General features: G+C 36.8%; 1 protein-coding gene across 5 annotated transcripts in view; it reads left to right on the plus strand.

The window, feature by feature from the left end:
* The window catches only part of CACNB4 (calcium voltage-gated channel auxiliary subunit beta 4), a 275,941-nt gene extending 262,101 nt beyond the window's left edge, over nucleotides 1-13,840 (plus strand). For all 5 annotated transcript variants that reach the window (XM_058300916.2, XM_058300917.2, XM_071216435.1 and 2 more), the window contains 2 exons: nucleotides 4,939-5,124; nucleotides 7,383-13,840. In XM_058300916.2, the coding sequence (XP_058156899.1) occupies nucleotides 4,939-5,124; nucleotides 7,383-7,643 (447 nt within the window). In that variant the 3' untranslated portion in view covers nucleotides 7,644-13,840. The remainder of the gene's footprint in view (nucleotides 1-4,938; nucleotides 5,125-7,382) is intronic.
* Nucleotides 13,841-17,409: the final 3,569 nt, after the last annotated feature.

A 17,409-nucleotide genomic window follows, 5' to 3' on the forward strand; every position in this document is an offset into this window, starting at 1 on the left:
CAGCCACCCAGATTAGCTATAGGGAGTTGTAATAGTTCACCCCCACCAATGTTTTATGAATTTACAACACCAGCGTAATAAGAAAGGAACAAGAACCCTGGGTGCCTTTTCTGAAGATAGTAACATTGGTGAATGTTGTTGTAATCTTTGAAAAGTCAAAATAGACAGGATGGAGGTATGTGGGAAGAAAACATATTTGGGTTCATAATGGGTTTCTCAGATTATTAAGCAAGAGAAACTAGAAGGGGTGGAAGTCATATTCTTAGACTCCCCCACCAAATATGGCAAAAATTCTAATTGTCTTTCCTGTTTAGTTCATTAAAGTGGAAACTATGCCTGGGATTAACTGGTAGAGTCCCACAATGTCGGCAGGCTTTCCTTTATCCCATAAGAGCTCTTAGACTTTTCAAGAACCCTTTAACTTAGAATCTAGTTTGCTCTCAGTAGTTGACCAGTGTGTTAAGTACTAGGTCTTCAAAAGCTTCAATAATAAAAAAAGTGCAGTTTGGGTATGAAAGAAAATGCTGGTTATTTTATAACTAACATCGCATACTGTGCATTCAGCAGTTTTAATAATAAGTATTTGTCATTTAAAAAAATGGTGACAGTTTCTATATATTCAGGGTCTATATATTATAATACAAAGAAATAAATGTATACTCACCTGTGTCATTTCTGTCAGTTCCCACTTAGAAACAGGAACTAGAAAGATGCCCCACATGCAAGTTTATCTGTGCACAACAAGTAAAGCAATGCATACATTCACATACACATAATGGGAGAATATGTATTAATTGTTCCCTGGGTAGCTAATATTCAGTAATGCACCAACTTTACAAAGTTTAAAATTAAACTGCAAAATCAATCCCTACATTTTATAAACTTTTTATTAAAAATAGCAAATAACTTTCTAGATAAAAATGTTAGAAAATATGCATTAGATTTAATGAGATATTCTCCCCTCTGTGCTAGAAAGTATGTATTTCATAGTCATGAAGGGAAACTTGCCAAACCCATTCTCTATATTCCCTCCGAGAAGAATTTATAGGAAGTAAATGGAACTTGCTCCAATCTTGCATTAGATACTGAAAAGCACTCTGGCCCCTCCATAAACTAGGGTGTCCAACCATCCCAATTTGCCGGGGACTTTCCTACCTTTAGCATGGATAGTCCTGCATCCCCAGAACAGTGAGTACTGGGCAAACCAGGACAGCTCATCACCCTGTTTCAAGTGTCTTACCTCAGAAGAGTTTGTGACATCCTACTCTGTGAATAGAGAACTGCAGAGATATATAAATAGCTCTAATTGTTAAAAAGACATTATTGCAACTCTTCACTTACATTTTATACAGCTTCAATCTTTCCCTTTCTTTCTTCCATGTCATTTTGATTCTTTGGACCACTAGATGAGCTAGAGACATGTTTTTCAGTCTTGTTATTTACGATGCTTTAGTTTTTAATTTCCTAAAAGACCTGATCCTGATTTTCCGATTATTTCATTTCACTCCTCTCTTCACTACTTATTTGGGCAGACACACTAGCTCTGGCCACCTCAGCTGAAGAAAATGTCCCATGATAGAATGTTAGAGGGCTTCCTTATGGCTGTCCTCAGAATGACCCATATTCCCTTACCTTAGGCTGTAACCAAGGGCATCACTGCGTTGGTAACTTTTCCCACAGCCTGTGACTGTCCCATTATCCATACCTTCTGCTGACAAGGCGCTTTTCTGTAACCATTTCCCATCCTGGGCCCTCACACATGCACAGTGCAGAACTGAGTCGAACCTTTACATTTATGAAAATTTGGCAACACTGGTTTGCATAATTCATTGGGTTGCTTCTCTTTGAATTTCTTGTATAATTAATTTTTTCCACTGACTTTCTAGCACTGTGGTGTACTCAGCTGTGTTATTTTCTGAACAGTTGAAAGGGAAAATTGTCACACAGAGAGGCTGTGAAATTCTTCCTAGATGAATATGAGCCGCATATGTCAGTATTCATTCAGAAGTTGAAATTTGCTTTCATATGTAGTTCTGAAAGCTTAAAAGTCGTTTCAAATCATCTTCCATCAAATAGCTGTCTTTTCGCAGTGTAAAAGCATAGTTTCTTAGAAATGAGGTTTAAGCAAACAGCCATGTGCTGTCTTACACAAATTCTATACATTGACAAAGAGAAGTACTTTGTTCAAATGGCTTGTAATTAAATGTACGTTTGTGTCTAGCAGTGATAATAATAAGATGTGGAACAGCCACAAAGATACAAACTTCATTCTAATCACATTCTGCAATGGGTGCTGCTTACTTGGTTTTGTCCTCTCTGGGCATTACAGTGCTGGACCCACCTAGTCCAAATATCCTGGAGAGTTCTTTAACTTGGACTTTATGTAAACAAGGAAATGACTTGTCGAGACCAACCGAATCGGTATTATAGAATGAGAATTATATAATTGTATTATAAAATTAACAAAAGCAAAATTGTATGAACAGCAGACTCCAGCTCACTTAAGGTCTGGAATTGTGAGCAGCATTAGCCTGAGGTAGCTGAGCAAGTGGTCCTTAGGTCCTGTATGCTTAGGTTCTCTTTCTTCATCTATGTCTGGATGCTTTTCGGGGGTGGGGCTGTTCTTGTCCCTCTCAAGTCACTACAATGTTACTTTTATATCAGAGCATTGTGGACATTGCTCAGATTCCTTATTTGTACCTGTTGAAAGTTTACGTTATTTGGGTGAGGTAGGGCAGGGAGGTTTTTTTTTTTTAGGAGGTATCAGGGCTTGAACCTGGAACCTCATACATGGGAAGCAGGCACTCAGCCACTGAGCTGTACCCGCTCTCCAGGGCAGGGAGCTTTTGGGGTTTTTTGGAAATATTAGGGCCAGGGATTGAACCCAGGACCTTGTATGTGGGAAGTTGGCACTCAGCCACTTAGCCACATGGGCTCCCTTGAGTTGGTGTTTTTGTCTGCTTGTCTATTTTTTGTTTTTTGTTTTTGTTTTTAGGAGGCACTGAGATTGAACCCAGGACCTCCCATGTGGAAAGCAGGTGCTCAATCCTTGAGCCACCTCTGCTCTCTGGCAGGGAGCTTTTGATTGTAAGAGACAGAAACTCCCTTGAGTTCCTTTAGTGGAAAAGAGGGATTTATTGTGAAACATATGTAGACAGAAACTCTAGGGACTAGCTGTTTTCCTTGTTTCTTGTGGGCCACTTGGTCTCTTCCTTCCATTGTATCTGCTTCTCTTTATTTATTTATTTATTTATTTTTTCTTTTTCCTCTACCCATAGAATTCTTTAACCTACCTATAATTTCTTCTCCCTCATAAGTTCAGCCTTCAGGTATCTCTCCCAGCCTCCACTGAAATCCTGAACTTTAAGCTGCAGCTCCAAACGTTGACTGGTGGAATCTCTTTATTGTTCTGAATCAGAGGCCCAGCATGGCATTGGTTATTATCATGTTTCATTACTTGTTCCTCCCACCAGACTGTATGCTTCTCGAGACTGGGGATGAGGTTGTTTCCTTTGCCACTTTCTACATACAATGGCTGGGGCAAAGTAGGCGCCAATAAATGCTTTAGGAATGAATAAGTATGCACAAAAGCACCTCAAGTTTGCTAATAAATATTCTTTTGTGTGTGTTGGGTGGAGTCCTTTTCTACATGAGTTGAACTGGCTGAATCTTCTCAAACACGAGACAGGTTTGGCCTGAAGTTACCTTATTCTTTCCCGAGTTTGTAAACATTTCTCACTGCTCCAAGGACCTTCAAACCACTTTCCAAATTAGGGTCAAAATTTTCAGTGAAGATTGATGCCATGAAAACATTTAAATAGTAAGTGTTGGGGGCGGGATGGTTTCCATGGTGACTTCTTCAAGGAGGCCTTGTTCTAAGTCCTGAGCAGAATGAGTCAGCTGTGCCATCACAACTCAATGTCAGCCCGTCGCCATTAACCTAAAATCCAGCCGGCGGTATCAGTGCTGACTGCACAGCCCTGAATTTGATTCACTGCCTTGGTAAAATAAGCTTGTAAAAGCAGGCGGGGGCCAGGTAGGTAGTGAGAGGGGGAAGGTGCGAATCCAGCTGTTGAAGTTTAGGGGTGCTGACACTCGCCTGTGGCGGGGCTCTTCTCTTTGGGCGGTGCCCTGGCTTCCTGACTGGCCCTCCAAGGTGTGCCCTCTGTGTGCCTGGATACACTGCAGTGCAGAAGGGGCCACCCTGCTCCTTTGGGGTGAGAGGGAATTCCTGATTGCAGGCTAAAGGCTGAATAAAATCATCTCTGACAGAAACATGGCCACCACATACTCCTTGAGGCCCCATTAAATACACGTCCCCCTTATTCTTCTCTGTTTCACCACAATCTTGTAGAAGCAGAACTCACTGTAATGTGTTTCCCTAGTAGTCATCCTAAACCTGCATGCCATAAAACTTTATCAGGAGACACATAACATCATTTTCACAAGTATTCTGAAAATTGTCTAATTAAACGTTACTACCAGCAACGTAGTTTGGGAGATGAAACGTCTATTCCAATGATACGGTTGTTGCCCAAGACATTTTTAGAACTCCTTATACAGTGCCATTAACTTGCTTTACTCAAATTCTGAGGTATAAATTAGCTCTATGAAAATATATGGATAAAAATGTGTGTGTACAAATATTTTCCCTATGTTTTACTTATAATACCTTCACAGTTACCTCATCTTTTTCTTTCTAAATAATGAAAGATCCAAATATTTATTGAACACTTCCATTTTTATGTAAATGTTCAAATTGGCCATGGACAATTGTGCAACTCTTCACTTGACTTTGGCTTTGGGACCTGGCAATAGATCCCCTAGAACTTGAACTATGAGATGTTATAAACGTTATTATCTGCATTAAGTGGAATTTTAGGTTTCACTGCCTGAGACTTAAAGTGAGAATAAAACAGACTCTCCTACCGTCTACAGGAAATGTTTGACGTTATATTGGATGAAAATCAGCTTGAGGATGCGTGTGAACATCTGGGGGAGTACCTTGAGGCGTACTGGCGTGCTACTCACACAACCAGTAGCACACCTATGACGCCTCTGCTTGGAAGGAATTTGGGCTCAACAGCACTTTCGCCATATCCTACAGCAATTTCTGGGTTACAGGTACTGTCATTTTGTTACTTGCCTTTTTACAAGTTTACATTTAAGATCCTGTAGAGAACTTTGTTAGGATGGAGACTAGAATGACCTTAATCTGGAGAGGGACCCATTAAGTGGTCATTATATTTTAAAATTCTAAAATGTCTTCTAATCATGATCTGCCCTAAACAGAGTTACCTAGACGGTGACCCTTTCCTTAGAACCGTGGTCTCTGTTAAATTATAATGAATTTAACTTAGATACATTATGTCTAAACCCTGCCTTACTACCTTAACTCAGGGAGCCTGGCCCTTATTTCTACATGTCACTTGTTAAGGGTTTTATGCTGGTGAAAATGGCAGGCACCATGGCTAGCCAAGGAAGGCATTTGGCAGCAGCTAGACCTTTTGACTTCCCTTAGTTAAATCCTGTCCTACATGCTCTGGGCCTGCCCTCCCCGTCGCACAATACAGAATGCAAACACGAATAGAGTCTCTCTGTTTGGAGATGGTGACAGAGCCTCCCCTGTGCCCAAATTCTCTTGGTGGAGGCAGGGGCAGCTCCCACACTCACAGGGGCCCCCCAAGGTCAGCGGCTATGGCAGCTAGGGACCAGGATGGCAGGGGGGCAGGCTCTCTCCTCTGTTGCTCCCGTGCTGTGCTCAGAGTTAGATGGGGGAGCCAGAGGCACCATGATATAAAAGGAATCTTGCCTTTCTACATTAATTATTATTTACCATTTATCAAGCAGCCACTGGAATGAGGCCAAACCCCCAGCTGACTGAGGAACATGTAGTCAATTGAGCCCTCATGCATCATGACTAGTTTAATTTTAATGGGTTATAATGATAGTCATAATTGTAGATCATGTAGAGTTAACTCTGAGATAAATGGCACCCTCTGAAATGCTATTATAACTGTGTCACTCCGCTACCAAATTGCTTCTTTGTAAAGCAGAAAAACTGCCATAGGAATGAATAGCTTTTGAGACTGGAAATGAACTTGGGAAATGTACTATTATAATGTACAGACTATATGTATGTACCAGGACTATTTCTTGCCTGGTTTCACGTCCTCTAGGCTGACAGGAATTTGACTAGTGTGGGTTGGCTCTGAAATGTATGTGGTAGCATGAAGCAATGTTCCTTCCTGTAACATAGGTGAAAATGAAATGTTGCACTTTGTTTATGATTATACCAGTCCTGATTCACCGCTAAGACATTCACCTAGAGTGGTTCTTCCAATTTTATTAACGATATAATGTGAAGTCCTTTATCCTGTGGCCTGTTTCTCCTAGTAACTATCAGCACTTACTTGTTAGACCACCTGGCTGGGGCTAAGGACACAGTCTGTGGCCATCAAATGACATTAAATGTGTGAAATGTGTGTCCTGGGAGAAAGTGTACCTGGGCCCTTGTTTTCATCAGGATGCTCTTCATTACTGAGGTGACCTGCCTAAGCAGGTCGATGCAGCTCTGGTACATGTTTTCCTGTCATGTGAAGAAAACTTTTGAATAACAATTCCCAAACATAAAATAAGCATCTGAAGATATTAATTTCAATTAAGTGTATTAGAGGAATTTATTTTATATCTGAAGATTATTTTTGCAGAATATTTAGGCTGAGGAAGCAAAATGTATAAACGTATTAATTAGCTGGCTGCATACTCACTATATATACTCCTTTGGAAAGAATATTGCCAGAAGTCTTACATTTATGTAGGTTATAGAAACAAAGGCATTTCTTTAAGAACAATACAAATAATTTCATCAACGTATACCTTTAAATAAAGGTATAAGGAACATATCTTTAAATAAAGGTATATGGAACATTTGGTTATGTCAAGGTGAAGTATGTGACTGTTTGGAAGCAGAAAGATTTTCAAAGCTTAAGAGAGGCATAAAATAATAGGTGATATACTGAACTTTATTTCCCTGTAATAAAATAGGTTCATTTTTTCAATTAGGAATTATTAGACCTTCCTAAATATATTAAGTTCCATTTAACAGCTTTCAGTTCTGTATTTTTAATAGGAAACATAGTCATGCAGCATTATGCTATGTAATTAAATTCATAAACTATTGGTGCTCTGGTGCCTTTGCATATTGTGTCCCAAATAAATAAGACCAGATCTTTTGAGCAGACTATTTGTGCCTCAGAATGCTTTATGAAGTCAGATATTTAGTTTCTTCTTGTACAGATCTTATTATCAGACATACATTTACATGTTCAAGATGAATAAAGCTGGTGTGATTTAATCAATGCACTATCTGCTATTTTTAGAGTCAGCGCGTGAGGCACAGCAACCACTCCACAGAGAACTCTCCAATTGAAAGGCGAAGTCTAATGACCTCTGATGAAAATTATCACAATGAAAGGGCTCGGAAGAGTAGGAACCGCTTGTCTTCCAGTTCCCAGCACAGTCGAGATCATTACCCTCTTGTGGAAGAAGATTTCCCTGACTCATACCAGGACACTTACAAACCCCACAGGAACCGAGGCTCACCGGGGGGATATAGCCACGACTCCCGACACAGGCTTTGAGTCAGCAGGAACAGCAACAAACAATATTCATCTGTTGACAATTTGTCATAGCACTAGGATAAAGCAATCATCTTAACTTGGCAGGTACAGCGCAGTCTTTACTGTGCTTATGGGCTGCTGTCATTTGATGCTAAGGGGGCAAAAAAAAAAAATGTACATTATGCCCTTATGTCTAGATGAATATTAGATGCCCAGTCATACAGATATTTTTCAGTGCAACATTTACATGAAAACAGTACCTTTTATTTTCTTCATTAGATTTAGACACATCAGTTTGTAATTTAGGGTTCTTATCAAGGCACATATAAAATAATTTCCCATGCTGGAAATTCCAAATGACCAGTTCCAGTTGGAACCAATTTATAAACCAATTCCTGTTGGAATTTGGGTGAATTGACTAGAAAGTCTACTTGAGCATGTTGCAATCAATTGAAAAATCTGAAAAAAAAATACTAATTAAAAAGAAAATCAAAATACCAATAGAAGCCAAAACCAGCTATGGTATTTATTTGCTGGAATCTAAATCTACACTTAAAGTTGGAATGTATAAACAGTTTAATATATGTTAATGTTGCCAAAATGGCTTTTTCAAACTTACCCAATGTATTGATAGTGCCAAAAAATCCTTTTTTCTTTCTTTCCTGGCACAGCTGTTGTATTCAAAGTGTTTTTGCTTTTTGTTTAGTCACTACCGTTGGTATGTTTGAAGTTGGCAGTGAATTTCTTCGGCAGTGAGGGAGAATGGTGACGAGAAGCCCAAGCATAGCTGGTTTTATGAAATGGAAAATGGGGTGTTGTTTCCCCTTTAATCCATCTGAGCACAACTATATACATCCAGGAATCTGAAGTCAGATGGTAAGGATGTGGCACAGATCCTCCTGTGTGCAAAGCGAAACATCTCCAGATGGGAATTCACCTGTCCTACTTACCATGAACACGGGTTCAGTATTTCCCACCAGCACAATTGAGTACCTTCCCCTTGCTTCACTCTGTCTATGAAGATCTGAAAGCCCTAGCCTTTCACTGAATTCTTTATAATCATATTAAGATTTTTGTTTTACAAAGACATAATCAATTTTTATATTGAAAGATATGTTTATGCAAAATAACTAATTGAACGTTATAACAAATTTGCAATATTTAAAAGCTTGCAATAAAAAATAAACCCATAGATTCAGATTATACTTCTTCACTAAAATTATGGCAATTATGGCAAATAAAGGATTTGAAGATTGCGCTGCCTTATTTCTAATGAGCACTCTTATTCACCTACTGAGTCTTCACAGTTTTTCTGGTGGCTATGATTATGAAATTTGAGACTTTCTGTCTTACATTATCAAGGAAACCTTAGTTCACTATGATCCAAGAAATTATTGAAATTGACCCTTTTATACAATATACAAATGTCTTTAAGAAAAGACTCTTGTTTCTAAAAGTCAACAATGCATGCATTTTCAAAAACCCCACTTAGGATGGGGTGGAAAAAATCCTTTTCTACTGGCCCATGTCATGAAGCCTATTTTTCAGAAGCAATACTGATGAATTTTATATTATTTCATTTTTCCCTTAGGCTTTCAAAGCATGCACTGTTAAATAATTTGCCTGACCACAAACATAAATTCCATAATCTTGATCAGTTATGCATATCTTAAAACACATTAATGATCCTAACACCTTTCATCTCTTCATGTTTGCCATGTGTACCCATCATGAACCTGTTTAAGCTGATAACAAGATGCCTGTAATTATTAAGTCATCTCAAACAATTCATGCGATTAAAAATATGAGCTCAGTAAATATTTCAAGTTAACATGTGATACTGGCTTGTGAGGTTCTTTTGTCATGTAGAGATGCTTACAGAACTTTCAGTTAAGACATAAAGAGCTGTATCCATTAGGCACTTAATAAACATATAACCTGCCATTACTGAATACTTTCTTAGAGCACAGGAGAGCATTTTCCAGCAAACAAAACTATATTTATTACATGTACAGCACATATTTGCATGAGAAAGAAAACATTAGCCAAAAACATTTTTCTATATGCTTTACCGGTTTCTTGTTTGTGCGCATTCAAGTATTTAATTGCAAAGAGTGCACCAAGGTGTATAAATTTAGACTAGATAGCTGTTCAGTTTTTCTGTAGTAGCATTAGCAATCTGGTCATTTAACTACTTTAAGATATTTACCTTTAATGGCAGGTAGCTGCAATGGCATTTACATATATTTTCTAGTCAACAAGATTACCATTTTCTTTCAATGTTTAAAAGTCACTTGTTTTGAAAGGCCTTGTTTCTAAGTCTTCCATGTAATGGTGTTAAAGAGAGAGGCCCATTCAATATCTGTGCACAAAACCAATCTATCCTTTGCCATCAAGTGTCCATACCTGTTTTGCTTTGCATTCTTATTTAAATGCTAACACTCCTGGAAAGGATCAAATGTATATTTTTGTGATAGATGTATTTTAAATTTTACTTAAACTTGGCATATTCTTTTCCCTTCCTTTCCATCTTTTCTAAATGAACAAGACTTGTGCATCTTCCTTTTTTTTTTTTAAGCCTTAGAGTTTACTGTGTAAATGATACCAAAATCCAAGTATATACTAAATGAGAGTTTTACTTTTGCCAAGCACACCTAAGCACCTTTGGAAAATACGTATTCCACAAATACTTCATTTTTAATCAATTTCATTTTTAAAAGGCAAATGATAATAAGCAGGGGAAACAAGTGTAACATGTTTTGAGGCTGTTCTAAAACTTATCATAAATCACATACTGGAATTCTGTAATTTCAGTCCACTGACTTGTAGCAATGTGGATTTATATGACTATGTGGAAATGTGGCTCTGGAAGAAAAGGAATGCAACTTGTCCAACCTGATGTTAATTTTTATGGTTATAATGTAGCTTCAATATTATAATCAAAAAGGTCACTTAGTTCACTCCAATATGTAAAGCACCACTTAGGAATTTTTATAAATGACCAATAATTCTATAGTTCTAGTGGAAAGAAATTGAAATTGTTAACAATTTAGACTATGGTGTTTCCTAAAAAGAGAGTATAAATTATATGGCAGTATGAGTCATTGTATTTAGTCCTTAATGATATGAATTTTTAAAATATAAGACAAATTCTGAGAAAATTTATTGTTCCATTTAAACAATTTGTTATGTACTTTATTATTGTTGTTTGCACAATGTATTTTGGGAATGTTAATCTCTTTTCATACCTGCATACTTGAACTTGTCTTTTGTGTGTGTGGGGGGGTGGGATTAGAATTCATAATAGGGGGTGGGGGCAGTGAAAGGGAGGGAGAGAAGAGATATTATGCCAAAAGATGATTTGCAAGTTTAAACTCTTTAAATGAACATACCATAAAATATTGCTGAGACCCAGGATGTCAGTTAAGAATGTTCCTAGGCAACCTTAGATTGCATGCTAGTATATTTTCTTAGTTATACAATTTTATTTTGGTACTTGCTATAAAATAAAACAATATATTGTCATTATAGAAATTGCCCTATATATTGATATTTGGTCTACCTCTTCTCTACAGAAGACAATCTGTCTTTAAAAGGAAAAATACTTGTCAATAAGTAGTGACAAATTTATTATTATTATTGTTAACCTTGATGCAAAGCTAAATGCACAGTGTTAAAATGTACCTTCCCTTTAGATTTCAAACCAGTTCCCAAATGCTCTTGTCATCCTTTCCTCTCTTCCTTGTTAGTGAAGCTTTTTTTAATTGGTTCACAGTTTATCATGAGCAAAGGTTAATTTAATAAATAGGTCATCACAGGGAACAAAACAAACTGCAAAAGAATTGTCCTTTTGTGCCACTTGTTATATCTAGCTCTAAGTCTAAAAGAGAGTAGATCCAGAGACTTGATGTTTAAGTGCACCTGATTTGCAAATTGCAAATGTGTTCCTTGACTTCCTCTATGGACACCCAGAGTATGACTTAGCCACTTACTGGGTAAGAATTTGCATTTATCTTGGACTCCCAGGTAATTGGAAGAGTTCATATAAATGTTACAAATAAATGCATATGTACCCCTTATTCCTTTTCTATTTTGCCTCTGTCTTTCATGACAATGTTGCATGATTTTTTATTTATATAAAACTCACCCTTGAATATTATGTGAATGAAAACTTTATAGAAAATTATGTAATAAAATTTGTTTCATTAGTTCCCACACCTTTAAAGGCTGCTAATACTAAAACTTTTACTACTCAGTCAAGCTGTGTCTATAGGACAGAGAACAGTCCTCCTCACTGAAAGATAATCATGATCAAAACAGGCAATATAATGGTTGTCAGACAGACAATAAGGATAATTTAAGCAGTCATCAAGTTAGTTAAAGTATTAAAATTGATTTATATGGGCAGACAGAGCTATAGCATTCAGAATATTTTTTAAAAGTTTCTTTGATTAAAACAGTCTTTCTCAAATGATAGCAACTGTCACTATCTATTTGTGGAGGATTTAATCCCAAATACTTCATGTAACTGAGGGGCATTATGAGAAGACTAGAAAATATAACTCCTCAAGTAAACTTGACTAAGGGCTATAACTCTCACTTGTCACAAAAAATGTATAAATAAGAGTGAATCAGCACTGAGTTTTGGGGAGTCATAGAAACATATGAAACTTCCCTTCGTTTCTTTTCTTGTATGTAAAACGTTTGCAGAAAGATGGTAGAAAAGGTTACAATGAATTTAAAGTGGTTTGAGGTATCCTATGTACTTCCTCTTGTGAACCATCCAAGAAGCAAAAGTGGCTAGCCTCTAGCTTTTCAATACTTTGTCAGTGTTCTTGATTATGTTTTGAACACTTAAATTTCTCAGCAAATGGCTACATCCGTTTTTATGCAGGGGCCATCTTGCCCTACTTGCATGCCACTTTCACACACTTTTAACTGAAATCAGTGTGAGTTCTGTATGCATAAGGGATGTACTAAAGATGCGGGATCATTAACGCTATATTGTTGCATACTATTTTTCATATGCCTTACAAATATTTTCTGAGATGTTATTAAAAAGAAAGCATTTTATTGCCAAAACATATCTATGTTGTTACTTCTAATCTGCATTAGCAGTAGAAAAATAATGTAGCAAAAAACATATATTGTACAGTACAAAATTATAAAATATATATATTTTGCCAATAATATGAAAATAGATTGAGGAGAAAGAAGCACATTTGTTATAGCACAAACTTTCAACAAAATCCACTGTTAAATTTGGCAGTTGTATTTTTTAAAAGTATATAGATTTAGTTCTACATTTTATCAGATTTATTTCCTCTACCATCTTTTTAACTTGCTGCTTGATATTTTTCCAGCAATTTATTTCATAGCCTAGCGGTTTGTGGATATGTTATTTTATTTTGTTCCCTTCCATAAAAACTTATTAAATTTTATTTTGTGATACAACCCATATTATATTTGCTGTTCTTATTTCTTCTCTTTCAGTAACAATTACAAAAAGTAACAGCAGGTGAGCTCATAAATAGGGCTCCTCTCAATTTTGGATGTTTGTGAAATTTTCTATATTTTCACAGCCTAAACTCAGAATGATCAATAAAAATGTCCCAACAATAAAATAGTATTTAGGGATTCTTCAATTTGTTATGCCCTGAATACTATTTGAAGTATAATTTAAAATCATTAGCTGTTTTTTTGAAGGGGTCATGGGAGGGAATAAAAAGGTAAATTTATTAATACAAAGCATACTAAAAATAAATGTGGAAAAGTGATGTAAAAGGATTTTCCCTCTGTCTTGAGGGTTGTTTATATCCCAGGCTATTGCTATGTCTCTAGCTACAAAGTGGGAAAAAATAATTGCCTTCGTCAAATAATTTTTTTCCTTTCCTTAAATTTTATTTTATTTTTTGATAATTTATCCCCTTCTATTTTTCTTATATAGGTATGTGTAGCATTCTACAAGGCATGCTGGGTAAAATATACTATGCAAATGTGTACAGTGCTGCATGTTTTGTTCTCCCTCTGCTTTAGTGGCTTTAAAGAAAAAAGATGTGTTGTTATTTTTGTGACAAAACATTTAACAAAGAAAATGCAGAGTGCATGCATATAGTATCCTAATTTCTATGGATTTGTTTATGGAATTTAAATGTGTACAAACTAACTGCATTAATTTTTTTCTTTTATATAATAAATGGGAAAAAAAACCCACTAAAGCCAGTGTTTTACCTCTCCTTTATATTATTCTAGAGGTGTTCTAAAGAAATAGTAGAAATCAATTGCTATGTTGTTTATCATTGCATTTGAATCATTCAGTGATTTACTACAGCCAAGTTATTTCACAAACATTATCACATTTAATCCACCTAACCCACCTTGTAAAGTAGACAAGTGTAGATTTTTAGACCTGACTGCAAATAAGGAAACCAAGACTCATTATAACTTTTTTCTCTAAAGTACTTTTATTTTAAAATAGACTGAATGCTTTTAAGCTAGGTAGTCATCTGAAGCATAAAAAACAATGCCTGGAATACAATAAATATTGACTGGATGAATAGTTATTCAGTAGTTATTGGAGAGGCACTATATAAGGTTGCTCCAACTATCAAGGCATTTCAACCAATAATCTGAAACTCCCAAATAGAAGAATGACAGTAACTCACTGATTTCATCACATCAACCTACCATTGCCTGAAACCACATCTCACCACCAATACATTTCTACTAATAAAATAGATTATGGAGGGAAATATCTAATTTGTCCTCTCATACAACGTACAGATTAGCATAGGGGTTAGACTGTGGACTATGGAGTCTAACTGCCTGGGTTAAAGCCTAGATCCATTATTAACTGGGTATGAGCTCTGGGCAATCACCTAACCTCTGTGTGCCAGATCTGTTTCCATAGTGATTTTTCTTTTGTTATGGGTCACATTTTACTGTTTCCTCATACGTCCTCTACTGTTGGATGCAGGACATTATAATTTTACATCACTGATGCTTTGATCTTGTTCCTTTAAAGAATGTTTTGGCAGGCACCTGTGGATTGTTTGATTCTTTCCAGGTTTGTTTTTATGCTCTTAAGACTGATCTAGAGCTCAGAGTTTTTTCTTAGGCTAATTTAGGTCCTCTTCTAAATCCTGGCATCTCTGGAGTCCCTACTGATTGCCCCGTTTATTTAGTAAGTTCTCTCCACTCTCATGGAGGGAACTCAATTGATTCCTGGTCCTTTGTAAGCTCTGGGAATTTCTTGCCTAACAGCTCCATGGTAATTGTTTTTTCTTCAGAAATTGGTATTGGCCAGACTCATGGGGTTTCAAGACTGATGTGCAGCCAAAGACTCAAATGACTACCATGCAGATTCCTGGATCTTTTCTCTGGGTAGCTTCTTCCTTTCGTTTACTCTGTGTGTCAGTCAAGAGTTCTCCAGAGAAACTGAACCAGTACTACAAGTATGCACATATATACAGTTGATTCTCATTACTCATGGATTCCATATTTGCAAATTTGCCCATTCTCTAACATTTATTTGTAACACCAAAAGCAATATGCTGTGCTTTCCCAGTCATTCACAGACGTGCAGAACAACGAAAAATATGAGTTGCCTAACCCTTATGTTCCCAGGTTAAGCATGGCAAGTTCAGGCCAAGTTGAGTTATGGTGTTGCTGGCTGTGAGCTCAAAGCTAATGAATCAACCATATGTAGTAAATAAGATTTCTTTAAAGAGAAACACCACATCAAACAACGTATATTTAAAACATACTAGGTGACTAAAATTGTATAAACAGAAACTAGCAGGAACCTAACCCTGTATTTCCAGTGGGAGCAGTGGTTCAGTATTTGCTAATTCAGTATTTGCAGTAACTTTATAGAACATAAATACTCCAAATAATGAAAATTGACTGTGTATATATGTAATAAAGAGATTTATTTCAAAGAATTGGCTTATGTGACTATGGCAGCTGGCATGTCTAGAATCTGTAGGACAGGCTGGAAACTCTCAAGCAAGAGTTGATGTTGTGATCTTGAGGCATAATTTCTTCTTTCTCTGAGTAACCTCAGTGTTGCTCTTAAAGCCTGTCAACTGACTGGATGAGACTCACCCACATTATCAAGAGTTATCTCCCTTAAGAGCCAACTGATTGTAGATATTAACTATCTCAAAATACCTTCACAGGAACACCTAGATTAGTGTTTGGTTAAAACGCCAAGTACCATAGCCTAGCCAATTTGACACATAAAACTAACCACACTTTCACAAATTCTAGCTGCCTTGGCCTCTCGGAACTCAGTGAGATTGCCAGACTCTGTTTGGGTCCCCTTCTCTCTATAGCAGTCTGGGAATTGCTTCCAGGCAGAAATTTAGGCAAGAGTCAAACACATCTCATCTGTTTCCCTTTTGTCCAGGATCACAGCACTCTGCATTGTCCAATACCTGAAAAGAATCGTTACATATACTTTGTCTGGTTTTCTGGTTTGTTTATGGTAGCAAGGTAATTCTAGACCACTTTTCTCCCTCATGACTTAAAGCAGTAATCTCTCATACAACATTTTGCACATCACTCTGATCATGGATAAGTTAGTCTTTAACAGATCTCATAAGGAGTCTGTTTTCACAACTAGCTTCACACCATTGAACAAAGATTCCTAGTTTTACACCTGTGGATCATATAGTTTTGCAAGATTACATTAGGTAAATTCACTTTTCTCTTTTCTTAAAAAGATACTTAAAAAATAATCTGGGAGATGTTCTACTTAACATAGATTATAGAATATGAAACCCTAACTTCACAAGTCAATATGTGATCCATTTAATAAATTGGCAGAGGTGTGTGGAGTTTAAAAAATGTCTTAGACTTGCTGAAAGCATTATCTACAGTGTGCAAGAATAGAAATATAAAAGATAGTTCATATAAATTGGCCATGCACACCATATTTTTTTCCTAAACAGCCAAGATAGTACTTTATGATGTAAACATAGACTTGGATTAATATGATTTTTTTTCCTTTCCTATGTAAGTCTTCTCTGAACTTTGCTTTTTAATATATATAGCTAGGAAAAGTGAGGTGGAAAAGTGTAGTTTGTTTTTAATTTTAATTTAATACTGCTCTGAAGAAGGGTGGGCAAAACTGTTCAAAATGCCTTTTACAGCTCCCCCACTACTTTTTTTCTTTTTCTTTTACCGAAGTTAAGGAGAATAGAAGGGGATGGAGTTACCTATGTTTCTTACAAGGGTCCAGATGACCTAGAATCATAGATTAACACTCTGCTCATACATTAACACTCTGCTTTTACATACTGCAAAATCGAGGCCTAGACAGTGCAAACAAGAAGGAGCCATGCTAAAACAATAGCACGTGGTACAAGAATTCTGATATCGTTTCCTATGGATTCATATATATTCTAATTTTTAACCAAATATCCCACAAGTGGGTCTTTTTTTAAAGTTTTTTTTTTGTCTTTATTTTTTAATGTTACATTAAAAAAATATGAGGTCTCATCTTCCCCCCCACCCCCCTCACCCCTCTCCTTCCACAATAACAACCTCCTCCAACATCATGGGACACTCACTGCACTCCTGAACACATCTCTGAGCACTGCTGCACCACATGGTCAGTGGTCCACATTATAGTTTACACTCTCCCCCAGGCCACCCAGTGGGCCATGGGAGGACACACAATGTCCAGTAACTGTCCCCGCGGTACCACCCAGGACAACTCCAAGTTCCCAAGTGGGCAATGATTAAAAAGCGTGACGCTTGCATAGCAAGGATCTCAGCCTTT

Source organism: Dasypus novemcinctus, chromosome 7, assembly GCF_030445035.2.
Source record: "Dasypus novemcinctus isolate mDasNov1 chromosome 7, mDasNov1.1.hap2, whole genome shotgun sequence".
NCBI classification, from domain to species: Eukaryota; Metazoa; Chordata; class Mammalia; order Cingulata; family Dasypodidae; genus Dasypus; species Dasypus novemcinctus.